The 21187-nt window shown below is 39.9% G+C and overlaps 1 protein-coding gene across 1 annotated transcript; it reads right to left on the bottom strand.

Annotated features, from left to right (window-relative positions):
• Window positions 1–10695: 10695 nt before the first annotated feature.
• LOC146478264 (uncharacterized) lies at window positions 10696–16318 on the bottom strand. The gene is made up of 4 exons (XM_085111671.1): window positions 15457–16318; window positions 14344–14445; window positions 12901–13430; window positions 10696–11030 (listed from the first exon to the last, which is right to left on the bottom strand). The coding sequence occupies exons 1-4, from the start codon at window positions 16316–16318 to the stop codon at window positions 10800–10802; spliced, it is 1725 nt and encodes a 574-aa protein (XP_084967797.1). The 3' UTR covers window positions 10696–10799.
• Window positions 16319–21187: the final 4869 nt, after the last annotated feature.

Here is a 21187-nt window from a genome sequence, read left to right as displayed (position 1 = left end):
CAAAGAAAGCACTTTGATGGAATCCAGCAAAAACAACCGGTGGCGTCGTATTCGACAGCAGCTTCAGCTTCGATTTCTTCACAGGTCGTTTTCGGCTAGCAAATTCCACAATTGTATTTTCGATATAAAGTGCTGCTCCAATTGAACACGAGATAAAGGAAGAGAACGACAAAGCTCCGGCTGTTTCGTTGACGGCAGTTTACGCTTTTTACGGAATGCGATACTTTACAGTTTTTCGCTTTCAGTGATCTTTAGCTTGTTCTCGAGAGGTAGTTAGATTCCCTGTAACCTTATCCGCCACTTGTATCTTGCTTTTGTCTTTCACGGAATTAAACAAGTTTACTTTCCTTTCAAATGTTTTACCTTTTCCCCAAACAAACGCTTTCGACCTGAAGCGAAATCTGACGTGGAGATTTTGGAAGCCAACTGACAAACTTTGACGTGATGGACATATGACAGAATGGCAGATCCTGCCGACTCCCGCGAGATTCCCGCATGTTGCGAAAAATATTTGAAGGATAATAAACACAATAGCCTCCGTTTGACTTTAAAAATATGCTCAGATATTTGTCCTTGGACATTATCTGCTCCTCGAAGCTCACAGTTTTCCTTGAGCTTCGCTCTCGGAAAACTGTTCGCTTCTCGGAACAGATAATGTCCGCGGACAAATATCTGAGCATATTTTCGCGCCAAATGGAGGCTATTGTTTATTCACCACACGAGCACGATCCGCTCAAGCGCTCGCTGTTTTAACAAAAATCCCCATAAACCGTACATTTTTTGAAAGCTTAATAATTAAGGACGGACTAAATATTTTTAAATGCTTAAAATTGAATGTGTTTCGAAAACGCGGTTCTTTTTACAGAACTGCATGTCTTCATAAATGAAGTTCCACGCCCGCTAAATTGAACAGGACAAAACGATTAACATAGCATTCGTTTCTTCGCACGTCACGGACCACCAAAACCTTGCCTCAGATTTTTGACACGTGCGTTTGTTATTTTTTTCAAGGGGTTAAAGTTAAGAAAGAGAAAAAAACTAGGACAATAGAACTAAGAGAGAGGAGAGACCCTAAGAACGAGGTTGTAGCAAAGTCAGGGACCAAAGGAATTCTAAGCATGCAGTCTATTTTAAATCAGCCAATCAATGCTTCAACGCTTACCCTGCCGGGCAACGGTCGCGACGCGTTTATTGCCTGCCTTTACTCCCTTTCTCTACTACGGGCAACACTGTAAAACAGTAAACGCGCCAAAGAAGGGTTTCTACGGCTCGGAATGGCAAAAAAACACCACGCGTGACTCAATCAACATTTCCTTGAAACTTTATTTCAACATAAAGGTGAAAAGGCGACTTTAAATATCGCTACTCTAACTCAGTAAAAATTTCAACCGATCGTGTCGCGAGACTATAAAGTCTCAAGTTGCAAACAGTCATTACACCACACAAACAAAGGGTGGTGGGCCTGTGCTAGAACCAAAAAACCCTACCACGACGATGTCTTATGAAGGGAATGACAGTGATTTCAAAGAATGCCTGAAACGGTAAAATAAGCCCCAAAACGCACAAGAATACACCAGAGGTGATTTAGTTTTATTCGTTTTATTGAATGAAAGTTAAATTGAGCGTTTTTTAAGCTTCATAATCCGAAATCGACAGTATTTTATTTCCCATACAAAGTCTTTTAGCGCGTTTAAATTCTCAACGGCTGCCTGTAACCCAATACCGCTTGCACTCAAAGTTTCGCTAGTAATTAATTATTACACGCTCTCTGGTGACGCGAGCGTGGGCTGCCTGTGGGCACACGTGCTATTGGTATGTATTTTTTCCCTTGGTAATTCCGCATGACAGGACTTGTCAACGCCCAATTAAGTAATTAATATGCAAAAACTCTTCTTCCCGTTATAACTCTGAGAAAAAAAATAATATTTTTTTTCGTGGGGTTTCCTTTGAAAGAAAGATCGTCTTGAGATCTTTTAGGCCGTTTTAAAACCTCTCTTCATTTGGTCCCGCCCCTGCTAAACAAAAAAACTCGGGCCGAGCTTTTGACGGGAACGGACGCTGTTTTCTGAGCTCTGTGACTTATCCATAGAATGGCGTAGAAAGAGGGCTCCTTTAGTTTAGACACAACGTCAGATACTGAGGGGAACGCCGCGGAAATAGGTCAAGATAGTCGGAAAAGGAAAAGGAAAAGGAAAACGGAAAGGAAAACGCGAGGCTTTCAGACAGATGACGAACTTTCGACGTCAGGCGAAACGAATCCGACCATGACAGAGACGCTAACAGAACTCAACCGTAAACTCGATATTGCTCTAGCTGGAATAAAGGAAATCGAAGAGCTCAAGGAAAAACAGCGCATATTGGAGAAAGAAAACTTCAATCTGAGAGAAAGCTTAGCGTTCACTCATAAGTCCATAGTGACCTTGACTAAGAGTCGATGCTCAACAGAAGACGCTATCAACGCTCACCAGGCCGAAATTGTGAATGAATTAACACAAGCTGTTAATGTGGAAAAGGAACGTGCTATAAAGCACCAAAGCCATAGTAGACAGAATAATCTTATTTTGTATAGTATCCCCGAAGAAGCGATAAGAATCCAGTGCTACGACAGAAACTCTGCTATACACCTTTCTGGAAAGAAACCTTAACCTGGAAGAAGATCAATGAAATACTGATTGAACGGGCACATCGTCTCGGCAAGGTTTGGGAGGACAAAAAACCACGTCCAATTATCGCAAAGTTTAGCTTTCTGATAAAGATAAAGAGCGCATACTACCGAATGCCCGTACACTAGCAGGCTCAAATTATGGCATTTCACAGGATTTTCGGAGAGAGATCGTTGAAATACGGAAGGGTTTAATCAAAGCAATGACAGAATCAAAGAAGTAGGGTCATGACACAAAACTGGTTTACGACAAACTGTACATAAATGGTAGAAGATACAGACCGCAACCGTGAACAGAATATCAAGTGTCTTTACTGGAGTATACTTTTTATGTTTTTTGTAATTAATGTAACTATTTGTTTAAACTTGTCTTTATTTCGCTGTATGTCTTGTATGTGGCCAAGTTATGCAAAAGGGCCAACAACCCTACAAATAACGTATGCAAATATCGGAGCACCTATTTTTTTTTCCTTTACTTCTTTATACAGTGGAACCCCGATTTTACGATCGTCGATCTACCGATATTTCCGATTTAACGATTTAACATTCTGTGTCCCGGCAAAAGTTACAATAAATTCACGGTATGGAGCAGAATCGCGATTTAACAATATTCGGTTCAACGATGTTCCCGGTATAACGATGGAAATCTAATGACTCAGGCATAAAGTTTTTCCCGTTACAAGGTCACACGCGTAGCGGCTGTCAATTTAGAGTTGTACAACGTACAAACCTTCCTTTACGCGCTCAGAGAATATTCAGTTGAGTTCGGTGAGCCTTAATTAGTTTTACAGCAGAGCAAATAGCTAAACAAGTCGTTTTCTCAGTAGCTTTAAAGTAAACTGGAGATAGGAAATCTGGTAAACTGTGAGTTGGTTACAGGTATTGCCCTAGAACTGTGCTATTATTATTATACTTCCAGGATGAAAACCATGTTTACCGAATGTAAATTAGAGCGGGAAAATCTTAAACCCAGTATTTAAAACAGCTTTGGTTCACAACGCAACATTTTTAACGTTCGGAACCGTTTCGTTTCACTGTCGCTAACGAGTTGTACTCGAACTAACATTCCAAAACACGTGGCTTACGAGCACGGCTGAATAAATATTCTGAATTCCACGTGTAAATTCACATGATAAGATTATTAATTTCTTTAAACATTAAACTCAAAATACATTTCGCTTTCTAAAAGATTAGAGTCCTTTTCAACAATACAGAGAAATAGCCCTTCTGACACTTCTGGTTCTGCCTCTTTTGCCGCCGCTTAAGCAGTCGGGTGAATCGAGTTCAACTTCGCAGGCCCCGGCACACCGGCTATGAAATGACCAAAGTGGTAAAATATATGCCCGAATTCATTAAATTCTAAAATGGTAGAGATCATTTCCAATTTATCGCTGGTATGCCGCAGAGATACAGCCGCCAACAAGGGGCTTCACTGGAACTGACAGTGACTTATTATTACCTACGATTACGGTATGTCGTACGTCCTGCAGCGGCAAATCAAAGCCAGCCTGTAGTGAAGACCTGCAGCCCTTCTCAAACGACTCGAAATGTTTGTACTTTACACTTACCTTTGGGTAAGTTGCCTCCTGCTGTGCTCTGCAACAACTGAACGTACAGCAAATTAGTCAATTCTGAAATAATTCCGTGCTGCTAAACTATCTAGATGCAATGTCATGTCTCCTCCACCTGGCCGAAAAATTTTCTGAATTGTGATTGGCTGAGAGGAGCTGTATTTCAAAATACAAATTAAAACACCTACTGTATAAATGACAGTTGCGTAGTAACCTTGGGTAACGAAGGGTGAAACAGTTTAAAATATTGGAGAAGAGATCAGTAGGAATACAATATCAGCCTTCGCGAAACTCACGAACTTAAAGGGAGGGGTTCATATTTCAGCGCAGGTGCAGGAAGCTAAATGCTTTTTTCTCTTTCTTATCAACTTTATGGCCTTAATCCCACTCATATGTACTTAAGAGTCAATGTCTGAGAAAACCAGGCAAAATCTGAAAACGCTGAAAGATGGGGGTCGGCCAAATTATTCCATACTGACATCATAGATAGGTTAGGTGCGGTGAGGGTAAAAGGCGGAAAGAGTTTGCGGAATGGTATGTGGCATGGCGTGCGGAATGGCATAATTATGCGAAATACGATTTACGCGGGGAATAAATTAACTGAAGAGCGCATCCTGTTTCCGCGTCAATTTTATAAGAGCAGCAGTTTTTCGTTGTCGCGGACTATTAAACCACCAAACAACAGATCGAGGGTTAGAAAATATACGCCTGGGATAGAACATCTCTGATCGCTGGTTAGAAAGTGAGAGTGAAGAAATCGATGAATTTTCGCATTAAATTTCTAGTTGACAAAAAGAACGTGGCAGCGAGACTGGAGAAATAACATCAGTTCAAGACCAAAACTATTATGTGAGAAATTTTACATTTAAAATCGGTCATTTTATCAGACTCTTTGACGGTTACAATTTGTACAACTTATGGGAAAAATGTGTTCTACTTTTTCTCACCTTACATTTTCGTCGAGCAACGAGTGCGCAAGTCACTGTTGAGCTGCCGAGCTAGCTACCTAGCTATTTAATACGGCGATTCAGGTAGCTATAGTTCAGTTACGCGTTATCGAACTAAACATATCCGTCTTTAATTAAGGTCTTTCAGTGCCAGACGTTCCAACCTAAAATGAGATTTAAAAGCGAAAAAGCCCTAGAGCCAAAAAAATAGATAACAAGTATGGTGTCTAATTATCGACACTGGTTGTGTGAAAGGTTGTGAAACTATTCTTATCACAAATGCATTTTGGTCAAATTGTTGTTCACTTTCCCGCTCATGATAAATGAATCATCGAGCATACAGGGTATGAGAATTGATCTTTTACCGAGGTTTAAAAAAAAAAGAAAAAAATGTTTATTATTTGCCCTCCGTAAAGGATCAATCTTTGTCCTGAGAAGACTTCACGCTGCCACGTTATTTTTGTCAACCGAAGTCGCATGGAGTAAAGTGGGGGGTCTAAAGTGAACATGAAATTTAATTTACTTATTTACTCATATTTCCTTGAATACAAAAACTATAAACAGTTTTCATCGCTTTCTTTACCCTCACTTCTTCCAAATCAACAATCAGACGATCAAATCCTCGAATTGTTGTTAATATTTAGCAAGAGTACGCAGCATCAAAAAAGCTGCTGCTCTTATAAAATTGGCGCGAAAACATGACGCGCTCTTCGGTTAATATATTTCCCACGTAAATCGTATTTCGCATAATTATGCGATTCCGCACAACATGCCACATGCCATTCCGCAAACTCATTCCGCCTTTTACCCTCACCGGGTTAGGTGGACTTATGGATAAATTTACTAAAGTTTACTCTACAAGTGTTTTGGTATAGGAGAAATGAGATCCACTCTCCACTCTCCATTACCCCCTCAGGTCCTAGTTTTTCTGGTAAATTTGACCCAAATTTGACAGCCAGCAAAAACTGTAAAATTTAGCGAAGAGAGTTCGTGTTTTGTACCTGATATAAATGGTCATAAGACTTCTTGTAAAAGGCCAGAGATATGCGAAATAAGCAAAAGTCACTCTACAACATTTAGTTTTGGAATACCTATATTTCGCATCTGCGAATGAGCAAGAAATTAGCCATTTTCGAACTCACGCAGAACACACAAATAAATCTTCAGCAACAATTGGATGCTACAACCAAACACTCTTACCTTCCCTCTATCACAATCGCTAATAATCTTTTTGGGCCATTCAATCAGCAAGATGCTTCACCACCTCCTACCACTCGTTGTCATGTACAGCACGACACGGCGCAAGCAATGTGCCGATTAAGCCGCTCTTGGATTCCACCTTGGATTTCTCCACGGTTAAATATATGCAGTTGACTAAAGTGGTCCCAAAAAAAATCAGAACCCCTCTGTGGCAAATTTAACAGAAGGAAAATTTGAAAAGAAATACGAACTAAACAGAACGACGCCATCTTGAGTTGGATTGCTCTCAAGGGACTGGGACCTACTTATTTTTACTTTAGGTAGGGAGGGGACAGGGAAGGACCTATCGACGGCGCATTGTTGCTAGAAACGTCTGTTTGTCGCGATAAACAGCTCAAGATCTGAACAAATAATGACATGAACGAATCATGCTCAAAATAGAACCAGCAGAACCGCGCAATAGCGTGAAAAAATAACTTTATTGGATTTTTTTTGAGCGCGCGGCTTTTGATGTACATTTCCACCGTCAAGAAATCAGAGATATCCAACTCCCGCGTTCTTCACAACTCGATAAAGCACGCTAAAGCATGAACAACTGGAATTGTTGAATTCAATAACAAAAATTGCAATGCCTTAATAAGAAAGTTTCCGTTCAGTAACTTCGAAAGAAGTACCGTTATTTGACACTTGTACTACATAACACTAGTAAAACAAATCGCTGTACAATGTATCAGCAAACTGATCACAGTTATTACTCAATAAATTGACCCTCCTAGGTTAATCTCTCTACTCGACACGCTCCCCTCTGAATCACTGAGGAAAGCTGAAATATGATCTCTACCTTTACCGCAAGGCAATCAGATTGGATGTGTGAAATAAGTAGAAACAGTGTCATGGAATTGTTCTACCTTTAAAATAAACTGCGTAAAACTAAAGATAACTGACGGAAAATCTGCGCTTGATATTTAGAAAAAACCTTTTTTTCTTGCAGATCCCCTTTGGGTTGGAATTTCCTTTTTCCTATAGATAACTACCTTTTCCAAGGTATGTTTGTTTTTGCTTCCGATCTTTTGTTTACTTATTTTGAACTTTGCTAGTTCCGTTGGTCTGTCAATGAACACATGTTTACCTAGGAGCCCTCACTGAATACGTCATTTGCTTTTAATAAAAACGTTGGACTTATCATGATTCCGGCTTTTCATGTACACCAGAAGGCCCTTAGGAGTATGCGCTTTTTGGTTATAAAAGATGCTGTTGAAAACTTACACAACAAATTTACAAAAAATTAGTTTTGGCTGTATTATCTCCGCTTTGATACCTTGATAAATATGATAGGAGACGGGAAGGAGGAGCTGCCGGACCGTCAAGAACGCTAATCAGAGAATAAACAAATAACATCAAGTTAACGTAGAATCTGCAACGCCTAAACTCTTGAGCTCTGCAGGGATCATCAAAAAATTGTCTCCGGGTCGAATAAATAAAGAAGTTATATATCGGTCCAAGGGAACAGTAATCTTGCTATTAATTCAAAACATTCACCTTAAGCTTGTCCTCAAATTTGGAGGTAGCATCCTCCACTTTAAATCTGCTTGAATGGCCTTTTCGACAAGTGTTTATAAAACACAGGGCTGAAACAACATTTGAAATGTTGATTTCAATTGAATGAGATGTTTGTTACATTGTAACAAAACAACGCATTTGATAAATTAGCAGAGATTTCCGAACTGATAAGAAACTACACGTAAGGTAAAAATATCTTAAGGTAACATATAAAGAGCAAATTAATTACCAAAAAAAGGTGAATTGGGAGAAAATAATTTAAATATTGGCTTATTGTACATGCCGGATCCTATTGGAACTGAAACTTGAAACTCCTGGTATATTTCTTCCGACACCTGTTTGTTTACCCGACGAGGATTTTTTAATTTTTTCGCTCCACCTCTGTGAGATGGGTGAGAACAACTGGATTTTAACTTCTGGTAATGTGTCGTTAATTCGTATTTGTGCTTTGGACATTTCGCTGTCTTCCTCTGCATGATAGAGAAAGCAATCCGGCGCGATTGAGAATAACATCAGCCTCGTTAGTCCGTGTCCCTAAGCCTCGACTTCGATCGACTGACACCCAGATTAGTTAGATAATCTGTTAAATCCTTTCTGCATGATTTTAAAGGAATAACATAAAGCTCATTTGGCGCGTATGGTGTTGGACTGCATACACTGGCAACAGTTGAAAATAAGCAGCTCATTTTGCGTTGTACATTACGCTTCTGAGTGCAATGTAAATACTGTCGCAAAAGACTGGAGCGAAGACCATATGTCACGTAATAAATGTAAATATGGTAAGAACAAAATTGTCATAAAATACTTTCGTACGTGTATAGTCTCTTACGATATAAAAGAATATGACGTTATTTTTTCGGATTTTTTTCCCTTTGTATTGAAACAAAATAGAGTTTCTGCAAGTGAATCTACAGACAAGACTTCCAACTGGGCTACGGTATTGTTTCTCTAAATTACTCTTGTGTTTTTGGCTCTTATTTGATTTGTTGTAATCCCGTCTTTGACAGTACAAGACAGCTTGACCCAGAAACTTCACCTAATCAAAGCCCACAAAATGCAAATTAAATTTCAAAACGATATTCCCTGCCCAGCAAGTACAACAACATGTAGGCCATTTAATAAGCAAGGAAAATGGTTGTAACTCTTCTTGGTATCTTCATTTCCCAATAGTTTGTTATTCCTTGCCACTTACGGCATGAGCCTAAACCAGCCTTCCTTAAATCAAAAAGCTTACTTATGAAAAACAGCGAGGAACAATCATCCATGGCCAGCCTTGGCTAGCCCCTGGCTCCCTTACAACCAATCAACTAGTTCCCAGTCTATCCCGAGTGAACAAATTCAACATGGCGTCGTTTTGTTTATTTTCGCGTTTTCTTAATTTTCTTTCCGTTAAATTCGCAAGAGAGGGGATTTGAATTTTTTGTGGAACTAATTTGATCAACTCAATATTTTTAACTTAAGACAAACCCAATGCGAAATCCAGGAGCGGCTTAAACAGCACATTGATTGCGCCGTGCCGTGCTGTACATGACATCGAGTAGTAGGAGAAATGGAGGTGATGTAGCATCTTGCTGTTTGAATGGCCCAAAAAGATTATTGCTGATTTTGATAGATGGAAGGTAAGAGTGTTCGGTTTTGGCATCCAGTTTTTGCTGAAGTTTTAGTTGTGCGTTCTGCGTGTAGTCGAAAATGGCTAATTTCTTGCTCATTTGCAGATACGAAATATAGGTATTCCAAAACTAAATGTTGTAAAGTGACTTTTGCTTATTTCGCATATCTCTAGCTTTTTACAAGAAGTTCAATGCCCATTCATATCAGGCGCAAAACATGAACTTCGTTCGCTAGATTGTACAGTTTTTGCTGGCTGTCAAATTTGTGTCAAATTTACCAGAAAAACTAGGACCTGAGGGGGTGATGGAGAGTGGATCTCATATCTCCTATACCAAAACACTTGAAGAGCAAACTTTAGTATATTTATCCATAAGTCCACCTAACCTATCTATGATGTTAGTATGGAATGATTTGGCCGACCCCGATCTTTGACCACCTGCCTGGTTTTCTCAGACAATAACTCTTAAGTAATCACATTCTAAGAGCCCAGGGTAACTCAACAAATACAGATAAAATCTATGCACATCATCCTGAAAAACGTTCTTTTCGCACTCTTAATTTTTGCTTGATAGTCGGTACGCTTCTATATACTCTCGATTGCAAAAACGTTGACACCTAAAACGCATAAATCGTGAACGATAAGACCCAACAGATTTGTGGGTAGTGTTAAAACAATAACCTCATTTCCAGACTCAGATTTCCATACAAACACTGTTATTTTAAGCCTGTTTTCCTACTCGTCAAAATGACGTCGAAAACTGTGATAAGGCCTATTAATTAGTAAACAACAACTATAAATATGAGAGAAAGAAATATGAAAAGAAAGACCAAAAGGGTTAGCACGAACGGGATATGATACCCATGCAAGGAGCAACCCCAACTTAAGAAAAATCAAGCAAAAATTACAAATGATGACACTAATAAAAAACACGAAGATTACGAACGGTGCCACGGGCAGTCACGGGAGTAATCTCGTACCCAGATCTCCTACGGTCAGGCGGAGGGGAGATCTCACATTTCGACATTCCCGAACCGACGACTGAGATCGGGGTACGAGATTATCACGGGAGAGGAACCAGGTGCAAGGCATGTCTATGTCAAAGGTGGTATCTAATAAGGTAAAATAGGTGGCAATTTGGTTCCTGTAAAAGTTGAACGAGTTCAGATAATGGTGAAGCAGCATAAATAAAATAGTTATATTTTCAAGTGAAGTTTTCGTTGTCGTCGCTGCTTAAGTTCCCTAATATTTTAACTAAAACATCTTCTTTCCTTTTGATGACCGTTCCATTCTTTGTTGTTAAGAATTTTATATTTTCCCAGAAAGTTCTCCACTGCTGAAAAAAATCCGGCGCTCTTCCCGAAGTGAACACCATCATACGCAGCTTCAGGATTCGAGTCAGTCAAGTGATACAAGTCTAGAACGTCAAATCCTGCTTGGCACATGGCTGTAGTTGCATAGGCAGCGTAAAGGAGATTTCGCTGAAATAGCAAAAACAGAGAAAAACACGGTTACTTTGTACACTGGCCGGTTCTTTGTACATTGTACTGGAGAAATGGACTCGTAACAAACCCCCGGGGGGAACTCCCTATGTAAAAGTGACAGGAGTGATCGTCGGAAATTTTGAAAAGAACCGCTAAAAGGTACCACAATTAAGTGGGCATGGTCCATAAAACTTTTTACCCGTAAGAGGTACCAACTGTAAAACAATGAACTAATTGACAGCTGACTGACAATTACTTCCTCTCATGTGTTTTCGGCTCAATATCCTAAAGGGTACCACAACTCCTCTGACGGAAGTCGTTTTAGATTTTAGCATCCTAAAGGGGAACCAAACCACGAATTTTAATCCCTAAAAGGTACGACGATCACCCCCATCACTTTTGTATGGGAGTACCCCCCTCCCCCGGAACAAAACTTGCACGAATGGCACACTGTGCCAGCTATACGGTCAACCTATCTTCGAAAGTTTTGTCATTGCGCCAGCCGCAGAAACACTTTGGGATATGAGTCGATGCCAAAACTACGACCTTGCTTAATGAACTGGCCGGAACAAAACTTTAAGTTTTGTTTTGTAGTTTTATCGTAATTGTAATTGTCACTGAACTGAAGAGTCTCTTTGAAGAGTGTCAATAAAGTTTGCATTTGTATTGTATTCAAAATTCATCGGTAAACAAGGAGTCCTTGCAAGTTTCGTACACGTAGCGGTACAAAGGGACCGTGAGCTCGATTTCCGCCGCTCCCTCGGGTCCAGGTTTCCTCCCCCGGGGTGAGTGTGGGCTCATTTTCCGGACAGCGGCTGGTAATCGAGCCTAATGTGAACGTAGCCTTGGTAAGAATTAAACTGACAAGGATTTGTTGTTAGTTATAACCCACCGCAAAGTCTCGGAAAGGGAGGCATATACATAGGCTCTTACCGATAGTGCTCGTAAAAAAAGCATTAAATGCTTAAAGTAGTGCTTGTTTTTTGCCAAAAAAAGGGCTAAAATAATGCGAATTTTTTTAAAAAGTACTCGTGGGTTACAAAAAAATGCTCACTTTTTTCTGAATTTTTTAAACATAAAATATTACATTTTTCAGATTTTCACTTACATTTTTCAACAACAAAATGTAACGATCAATTTTTTTTTCCATTAGTCTTATTTTTTTCACTGATTGATGGCAGAGTACGCTCTCGAGCTATCTCTGCCTTGGCTAGCTGACTTCCATTGTTCCTCGATGACAACGTGGATGACGCCATCTTCGAACGAGTGTGATGGACTGGGTTTCTAGAAGGCAACCGCTGACCTATCAAACCTATCCAGGCCTCCTCGGCTCCTTTGACTAAAATGAGGGTAAAATGCGGCTTTGGACGTCATTAATCAAGTCAGATTGTGTTTTTTAACACAAAATTATACAAATAATCACTTTAATCAGTCGAAAATCCAAAATAATGCTAGCAGTGCCTTTTTGGAATAAAATGTAAAAAAGAAAATGCTCGCTTAGCCAAACAATGCCAAAAGAAGTGCTAGCATTATCATCAGTAAGAGCCTACATATACATCATGGTAAGGTAAGGGTGACTATATGGAGGGTTAGGGTAAGGGATACGTGGGTGACTATATGGTACCTTACCATGAATTACTTGCTGAAAGGAAAGCCGACTTTAACCTCGTCCCCAGAGTCTTCGCAAAATTCAAAATGGCGGACGACGGCGAAGATCCTGGGTGACGCTGCCAAACCTCCACGAATCGCGGAGTTTTTGTCACGTGACACACATTCGAGTTTTGTGTTCGCTACACTTTTTCCAGGATCAATTGTGTTTTGATGTATACCATATTTGATCCCGGAAAAAGTGTTGCGACCTTCTTACCTGCGTGGTTAAAAATAAGGAATTCGGATTCTCGTGAAGATCAAACTTTGCAGTAGCAGCGGTTCTCTTCATCTTTTTCGCAGCAGTAGCGGATTTCCAAATAATTTTAGCCTTGAACTTCGGACCATTTTTCCCTTCGTAATCAGTTAAATTGGTTTCCTTTAATGTGTATATGAGGTCTCTAATGAGTTTCTGGAAAGTTGTAAAATTAAGAATTGTTGCCGCATGATGTCCAATATTAATCACTAGCGTGCTGTTTTCTGTTTGCATTTCCGGTTGACGGAGAATATTGACAATGGCTCCAATGATCTTATCCTGCTGAAAATCAAGATCGTCATCTGGTGCATCAGCGCTTTGCCCCGGACCCCTGGGATACATCCAGGTGAATGTCAACCGACATTGCTGGTAGAGGATGGTACACAAAGGTCGTTGAGTAAGCGGAAGAAACATTTCTCTGGTGACTGAATCTCCGTACATCCAAAATGTGCCTGTTTTATTGTAGCCCTCTGGTAACGACCAGTTGTATGATTCTGTTATGAAGGACACGAAAAAAGTCAAAATATGAATATAAGCTTTGTCCACGAGAATTAGCCACTGGTAAGGTAACGCCGTACACAAGCTATAGCCTACAATGGCGTAGTTGCCGTTAGTCCATCGCAGAATTACTTATTTAATTATTTAGTTGTTTATTGGCTGCCGTCTAATTTGCTATCGAATCCGCGTGCTTCGCGCTTGGGTCATAATATCAACCGGAAAAACTTCTGTCCGTAAGTTACAACACGGATCTCGAACTCAGTTTGTTAGAGGTATGTATATTCGCTCTGCGCATTCATTAAAAGCTTTTGACTTGTTTTTCTAAAGAATTGTCTTCTTAGTTTTGTTTGTTGTTTCATAACAAAAACACTTAATGACTGTTCCCTCGGGAAACAGTTATTTTTGTTTCCCTCGAATAGATAGATAGCCTTTATTTTCACTCGATTAATTTTAAAGCTAAAGGCTTGTGGGGTCGACTTAATTCCTCTCGGGTAAACATTAAGATTCTGAGGAAAAAAAAACTAACTTTTTTGTCTCGGGACCATTCATTAATAAAAATTGTTGAATTATAGGATCCAACAATCCAGTTTTTAAGGTGTTTTGATACAGATTTTGAGTGCCAACACCTCACTTTTTTCGACCGGCTATTCAAGTACTCGTCCCCATTACCGATCGATGTGAGATCTTCGCTGGTTATTGGCTATGGAGTGAAGTTTCTCAGGATTTATATTTTGGCAAAATCGATATTGCCATAACGACGATAAACAATATATATCTTCTCTTTGGTAATTCTTGGAGTATTTCGTGTAAGAGAATATTTAGTTTTAGTATCAACGTAGTTTTCAGCCTCAAAAACGTAAAAAGTGGAATAAACGGTAAAAATATATTGATTTACAGTGTACTGCGAACCTTTGACGTCTGGTTTCCACCCAGTTTCACTCGTCCATCGACCAAACGGATACATAAGATACTTGCAGCTGCGAGGACAGGAGTCCAGGCCTTCAAGCTTGTCTGGCAAAACAGAAGCAGAAAAAAATCGTAGTTGTAAATAAAATGTAAAACATTAAAACCACAAACATGCATGGATCCCTATAGTCTTCCACAAAATCATTGTGGGGAAGAGGATCTCAGCCTCAACGTTCTCACAAAAAAGGTTCTTATAAAAAAAGGAGTGTATCCCTAAGAAAGTGTAGATAATAGAAAAGATCATGAATGTATATTAAGCCGGGTTTTTATTTCTTAAATACTACTTCACAAACCTTGAGCGATCAATCTTGTTCAACGTAGGATTGTGATCAGTCGAAAACGATAAGAATAGAAATGAAATTCAAAAAGGCTACTACAAGGATTCAGATCAAACAACATGAAAACGCTTGAGTAAAACTAGTAAGCAGAGGTACATATGACATGACGTGGTATGATGTGCCTAGATAAGCAAAAAGAAAAACAAAAATTGTGTACTGCATATAGTAACAGATTGTAGTCCGTCACGTTTGTTAAGGGGGGATTACACATAAACGCCATTTTTCCGCCACTTGACATGGCTTTAATGGAACATCTCGTTCACGTTTCAAGCAATCCAAAAACTCTATCATACTTATCATCATCCCGAAATCTGTGTTGTGGAGTATTTTGGAAATTTTTGGGTGATATTTTGGGTATATTTGGGAGGAGTAGTTTTTCTAGAAGGTTTGGTAAAATTAAGAGAAGTAAGAAATATTGAAGATTAAGTGAAGTTTAAAATTAGAATTTCTAGTTAGTAATTAATAGACAGATACCAAGTTAGCCCACTAGCAACCTGGGGTGCTTTTGCGTGGGTATCAACTGTCTGTTAGTGTTCCAAAAGTCATTTTCTTTGTTCTTTCTCTTGTTAAAACCTCTTCAAATTTCATTCAAATTTAGGTGTAATCCACCCTTAATGCCCAGAGGCTCAAGGGTTTTGGATTTGTAAATGATGTGCGCTTCGCGCGCTTTCCTGAAAGAAGTTTTTCAATAGGAAAAAATGTAAATCCGTATACATACCTACTAAAGACGCCTTTAATTGTGCCTCGGGTATTGTTATGTTAATCCAGTTGTTGAAGGACTGGAACAGAAGGTGGTCAATGGGTCGACCTAACATTGAGAGATTCTGATTTCTCCCCTCGGAATTGCCTCTAATAAACCAATCCTTTGGAGGGTTTCTGAAACCATCGCAAAGGCTATAATCAAGGTAGACCATCAACTCATAGCTTCCAGGCTCCGTGAGGAGAAATAGAGCTTCGTAAGTTCCGTTATGGTGATCAAACATGGTGGCTCCAACTTTAGATGGTCCACGTATGGAAACCCTCCACGTATCTCCACCAATCGTCTTTGTTTTATTGTCTGACGTTTTTGATTGGATGAAAATCCTGCTAAACTCTCCCGCTGGTCTGATGTCCCAAAGCACAATTTCACTGGTGCTGGCGTTGCTTCTGTGTATCTTGTCCCACTTGACTGGATGCCAAGCCATGTCATCTTTGCAGTATTCCACCAAACTTTGCCAATCGACGCGTGCCCGCCGCTGACGAAGCCAACTTCGTCTAAAGTTGTCTAATCGAGGATCCGCGGGATTAACTGTGACCGATTTGGTAGGATCCGCGGGATTAACTGTGACCGGTTTGGTAGGATCCGCGGGATTAACTGTGACCGGTTTGGTAGGATCCGCGGGATCAACTGTGACCAGTTTGGTAGGATCCGCGGGATTAACTGTGACCGGTTTGGTAGGATCCGCGGGATCAACTGTGACCGGTTTGGTAGGATCCGCGGGATTAACTGTGACCGGTTTGGTAGCTATGCATTGAAATAGCGAAGTGGAAGAGCTACACGGTTCTATTAAATAAAAATTCGCGATAAGTTCGCAAGACATGAACACAAGGATAACGAGGAACCCAATTAAGAGCGGTTTTCTTTTCGGGAGCAAAATTGGAAGTCGTTGTCGTGACATTTGTGTGATATGTAATCCTCTCCTTCAGTCCTCACGATCAGCCGGCCACGAAAAGTTATCGGCAATCAGACGAAGCTGCAAAACAAATAAAAATTAAATCCATGCAAAATTAATCGATGCAATGGAATGAAGTAAAATGGATACAAAACGAAGAATGCAAGGCCGAGAATTGATATCATTGTAGAACCCAATTAAGTTTTGGTTTATTACAAGATAGTTGAAACTTACAATATTTCGGCTCTAGACTCATAGTCAATTAAAAGATATTTTACAAGAGGCAACTTAAGGTATCAGTATATCCCATTTCACCACACGAGCACGATCCGCTCAAGCGCTTGCTGTTTTTAAAAAAATCCCCATAAGCCGTACATTTTTTTGAAAGCTTAATAATTAAGGACTGACTAAATATTTTTAAATGCTTAGAATTGAATGTGTTTCGAAAACGCGGATCTTTTTACAGAACTGCATGTCTTCATAAATGAAGTTCCACGCCCGCTAAAATTGAACAGGGCAAAACGATAGCATTCGTTTCTTCACACGTCACGGACCACCAAAACCTTGCCTCAGATTTTTGACACGTGCGTTTGTTATTTTTTTCAAGGGGTTAAAGTTAAGAAAGAGAAAAAAAGTAGGACTGCCTACAAAACAAGGCATAACTTTTTAACAAGAGAACTAAGAGAGAGGAGAGACCCTGGGAACGAGGTTGTAGCAAAGTCAGGGACCAAAGGAATTCTAAGCATGCAGTCTATTTTAAATCAGCCAATCAACGCTTCAACGCTTACCCTGCCGGGCAACGATTGTGACGCGTTGATTGCCTGCCTTTACTCCCTTTCTCTAGTACCGGCCTTCGGCCGGCAACACTGTAAAACAGTAAACGCGCCAAAGAAGGGTTTCTACGGCTCGGAATGGCAAAAAAAACACCACGCGTGACTCAATCAACATTTCCTTGAAACTTTATTTCAACATAAAGGTGAAAAGGCGACTTTAAATATCGCTACTCAGTAAAAATTTTAACCGATCGTGTCGCGAGAATATAAAGTCTCAAGTTGCAAACAGTCATTACACCACACAAACAAAGGGTGGTCGGCCTGTGCCAGAACCAAAAAAGTCGATTGCAAACCCTACCACGACGATATCTTATGAAGGGAATGACAGTGATTTCAAAGAATGCCTGAAACGGTAAAATAAGCCCCAAAACGCACAAGAATACACCAGAGGTGATTCAGTTTTATTCATTTTATTGAATGAAAGTTAAATTTAGCGTTTTTTAAGCTTCATAATCCGAAATCGACAGTATTTTATTTCCCATACAAAGTCTTTTAACGGGTTTAAATTCTCAACGGCTGCCTGTAACCCAATACCGCTTGCACTCAAAGTTTCGCTAGTAATTAATTATTACACGCTCTCTGGTGACGCGAGCGTGGACTGCCTGTGGGCACACGTGCTATTGGTATGTATTTTTTCCCTTGGTAATTCCGCATGACAGGACTTGTCAACGCCCAATTAAGTAATTAATATGCAAAAACTCTTCTTCCCGTTATAACTCTGAGAAAAAAAATAATATTTTTTTTCGTGGGGTTTCCTTTGAAAGAAAGATCGTCTTGAGATCTTTTAGGCCGTTTTAAAACCTCTTATCATTTGGTCCCGCCCCTGCTAAACAAAAAAACTCGGGCCGAGCTTTTGACGGGAACGGACGCTGTTTTCTGAGCTCTGTGACTTATCCATAGAATGGCGTAGAAAGAGGGCTTCTTTAGTTTCAGGACACAACGTCAGATAATGAGGGGAACGCCGCGGAAATAGGTCAAGATAGTCTTAAAAGGAAAAGGAAAAGGAAAACGGAAAGGAAAACGCGAGGCTTTCAGACAGATGACGAACTTTCGACGTCAGGCGAAACGAATCCGACCATGACAGAGACGCTAACAGAACTCAACCGTAAACTCGATATTGCTCTAGCTGGAATAAAGGAAATCGAAGAGCTCAAGGAAAAACAGCGCATATTGGAGAAAGAAAACTTCAATCTGAGAGAAAGCTTAGAGTTCACTCATAAGTCCATAGTGACCTTGACTAAGAGTCGATGCTCAACAGAAGACGCTATCAACGCTCACCCGGCCGAAATTGTGAATGAATTAGCACAAGCTGTTAATGTGGAAAAGGAACGTGCTATAAAGTACGAAAGCCATAGTAGACAGAATAATCTTATTTTGTATAGTATCCCCGAAGAAGCGATAAGAATCCAGTGCTACGACAGAAACTCTGCTATACACCTTTCTGGAAAGAAACCTTAAGCTGGAAGAAGATCAATGAAATACTGATTGAACGGGCACATCGCCTCGGCAAGGTTAGGGAGGACAGAAAACCACGTCCAATTATCGCAAAGTTTAGCTTTCTGATAAAGATAAAGAGCGCATACTACCGAATGCCCTTACACTAGCAGGCTCAAATTATGGCATTTCACAGGATTTTCGGAGAGAGATCGTTGAAATACGGAAGGGTTTAATCAAAGCATTGAAAGAAACAAAGAAGTAGGGTCATGACACAAAACTGGTTTACGACAAACTGTACATAAATGGTAGAAGATACAGACCGCAACCGTGAACAGAATATCAAGTGTCTTTACTGGAGTATACTTTTTATGTTTTTTGTAATTAATGTAACTATTTGTTTAAACTTGTCTTTATTTCGCTGTATGTCTTGTATGTGGCCAAGTTATGCAAAAGGGCCAACAACCCTACAAATAACGTATGCAAATATCGGAGCACCTATTTTTTTTTCCTTTACTTCTTTATACAGTGGAACCCCGATTTTACGATCGTCGATCTACCGATATTTCCGATTTAACGATTTAACATTCTGTGTCCCGGCAAAAGTTACAATAAATTCACGGTATGGAGCAGAATCGCGATTTAACAATATTCGGTTCAACGATGTTCCCGGTATAACGATGGAAATCTAATGACTCAGGCATAAAGTTTTTCCCGTTACAAGGGCACACGCGTAGCGGCTGTCAATTTAAAGTTGTACAACGTACAAACCTTCCTTTACACGCTCAGAGAATATTCAGTTGAGTTCGGTGAGCCTTAATTAGTTTTACAGCAGAGCAAATAGCTAAACAAGTCGTTTTCTCAGTAGCTTTAAAGTAAACTGGAGATAGGAAATCTGGTAAACTGTGAGTTGGTTACAGGTATTGCCCTAGAACTGTGCTATTATTATTATACTTCCAGGATGAAAACCATGTTTACCGAATGTAAATTAGAGCGGGAAAATCTAAAACCCAGTATTTAAAACAGCTTTGGTTCACAACGCAACATTTTTAACGTTCGGAACCGTTTCGTTTCACTGTCGCTAACGAGTTGTACTCGAACTAACATTCCAAAACACGTGGCTTACGAGCACGGCTGAATAAATATTCTGAATTCCACGTGTAAATTCACATGACAAGATTATTAATTTCTTTAAACATTAAACTCAAAATACATTTCGCTTTCTAAAAGATTGGAGTCCTTTTCAACAATACAGAGAAATAGCCCTTCTGACACTTCTGGTTCTGCCTCTTTTGCCGCCGCTTAAGCAGTCGGGTGAATCGAGTTCAACTTCGCAGGCCCCGGCACACCGGCTATGAAATGACCAAAGTGGTAAAATATATGCCCGAATTCATTAAATTCCAAAATGGTAGAGATCATTTCCAATTTATCGCTGGTATGCCGCAGAGATACAGCCGCCAACAAGGGGCTTCACTGGAACTGACAGTGACTTATTATTACCTACGATTACGGTATGTCGTACGTCCTGCAGCGGCAAATCAAAGCCAGCCTGTAGTGAAGACCTGCAGCCCTTCTCAAACGACTCGAAATGTTTGTACTTTACACTTACCTTTGGGTAAGTTGCCTCCTGCTGTGCTCTGCAGCAACTGAACGTACAGCAAATTAGTCAATTCTGAAATAATTCCGTGCTGCTAAACTATCTAGATGCAATGTCATGTCTCCTCCACCTGGCCGAAAAATTTTCTGAATTGTGATTGGCTGAGAGGAGCTGTATTTCAAAATACAAATTAAAACACCTACTGTATAAATGACAGTTGCGTAGTAACCTTGGGTAACGAAGGGTGAAACAGTTTAAAATATTGGAGAAGAGATCAGTAGGAATACAATATCAGCCTTCGCGAAACTCACGAACTTAAAGGGAGGGGTTCATATTTCAGCGCAGGTGCAGGAAGCTAAATGCTTTTTTCTCTTTCTTATCAACTTTATGGCCTTAATCCCACTCATATGTACTTAAGAGTCAATGTCTGAGAAAACCAGGCAAAATCTGAAAAAGCTGAAAGATGGGGGTCGGCCAAATTATTCCATACTAACATCATAGATAGGTTAGGTGCGGTGGGGGTAAAAGGCGGAAAGAGTTTGCGGAATGGTATGTGGCATGGCGTGCGGAATGGCATAATTATGCGAAATACGATTTACGCGGGGAATAAATTAACTGAAGAGCACATCCTGTTTCCGCGTCAATTTTATAAGAGCAGCAGTTTTTCGTTGTCGCGGACTATTAAACCACCAAACAACAGATCGAGGGTTAGAAAATATACGCCTGGGATAGAACATCTCTGATCGCTGGTTAGAAAGTGAGAGTGAAGAAATCGATGAATTTTCGCATTAAATTTCTAGTTGACAAAAAGAACGTGGCAGCGAGACTGGAGAAATAACATCAGTTCAAGACCAAAACTATTATGTGAGAAATTTTAAATTTAAAATCGGTCATTTTATCAGACTCTTTGATGGTTACAATTTGTACAACTTA

Source organism: Pavona decussata, unplaced genomic scaffold (assembly GCF_977016875.1).
Source record: "Pavona decussata unplaced genomic scaffold, jaPavDecu1.1 SCAFFOLD_64, whole genome shotgun sequence".
Lineage (NCBI taxonomy): Eukaryota > Metazoa > Cnidaria > Anthozoa > Scleractinia > Agariciidae > Pavona > Pavona decussata.
This window is presented reverse-complemented; position numbering and strand designations above follow the sequence as displayed.

Excerpts from the sequence above, each read along its gene's own strand:
- LOC146478264 (XM_085111671.1), bottom strand. The coding sequence starts at position 16,318 with ATGTCTTGCGAACTTATCGCGAATTTTTATTTAATAGAACCGTGTAGC. Across the intron at positions 14,446-15,456 it reads ATTAAAGGCGTCTTTAGTAG|ACAAGCTTGAAGGCCTGGAC; the intron begins GTATGTATACGG and ends CTGTTTTGCCAG. Across the intron at positions 11,031-12,900 it reads CCTTATTTTTAACCACGCAG|CGAAATCTCCTTTACGCTGC; the intron begins GTAAGAAGGTCG and ends TTGCTATTTCAG.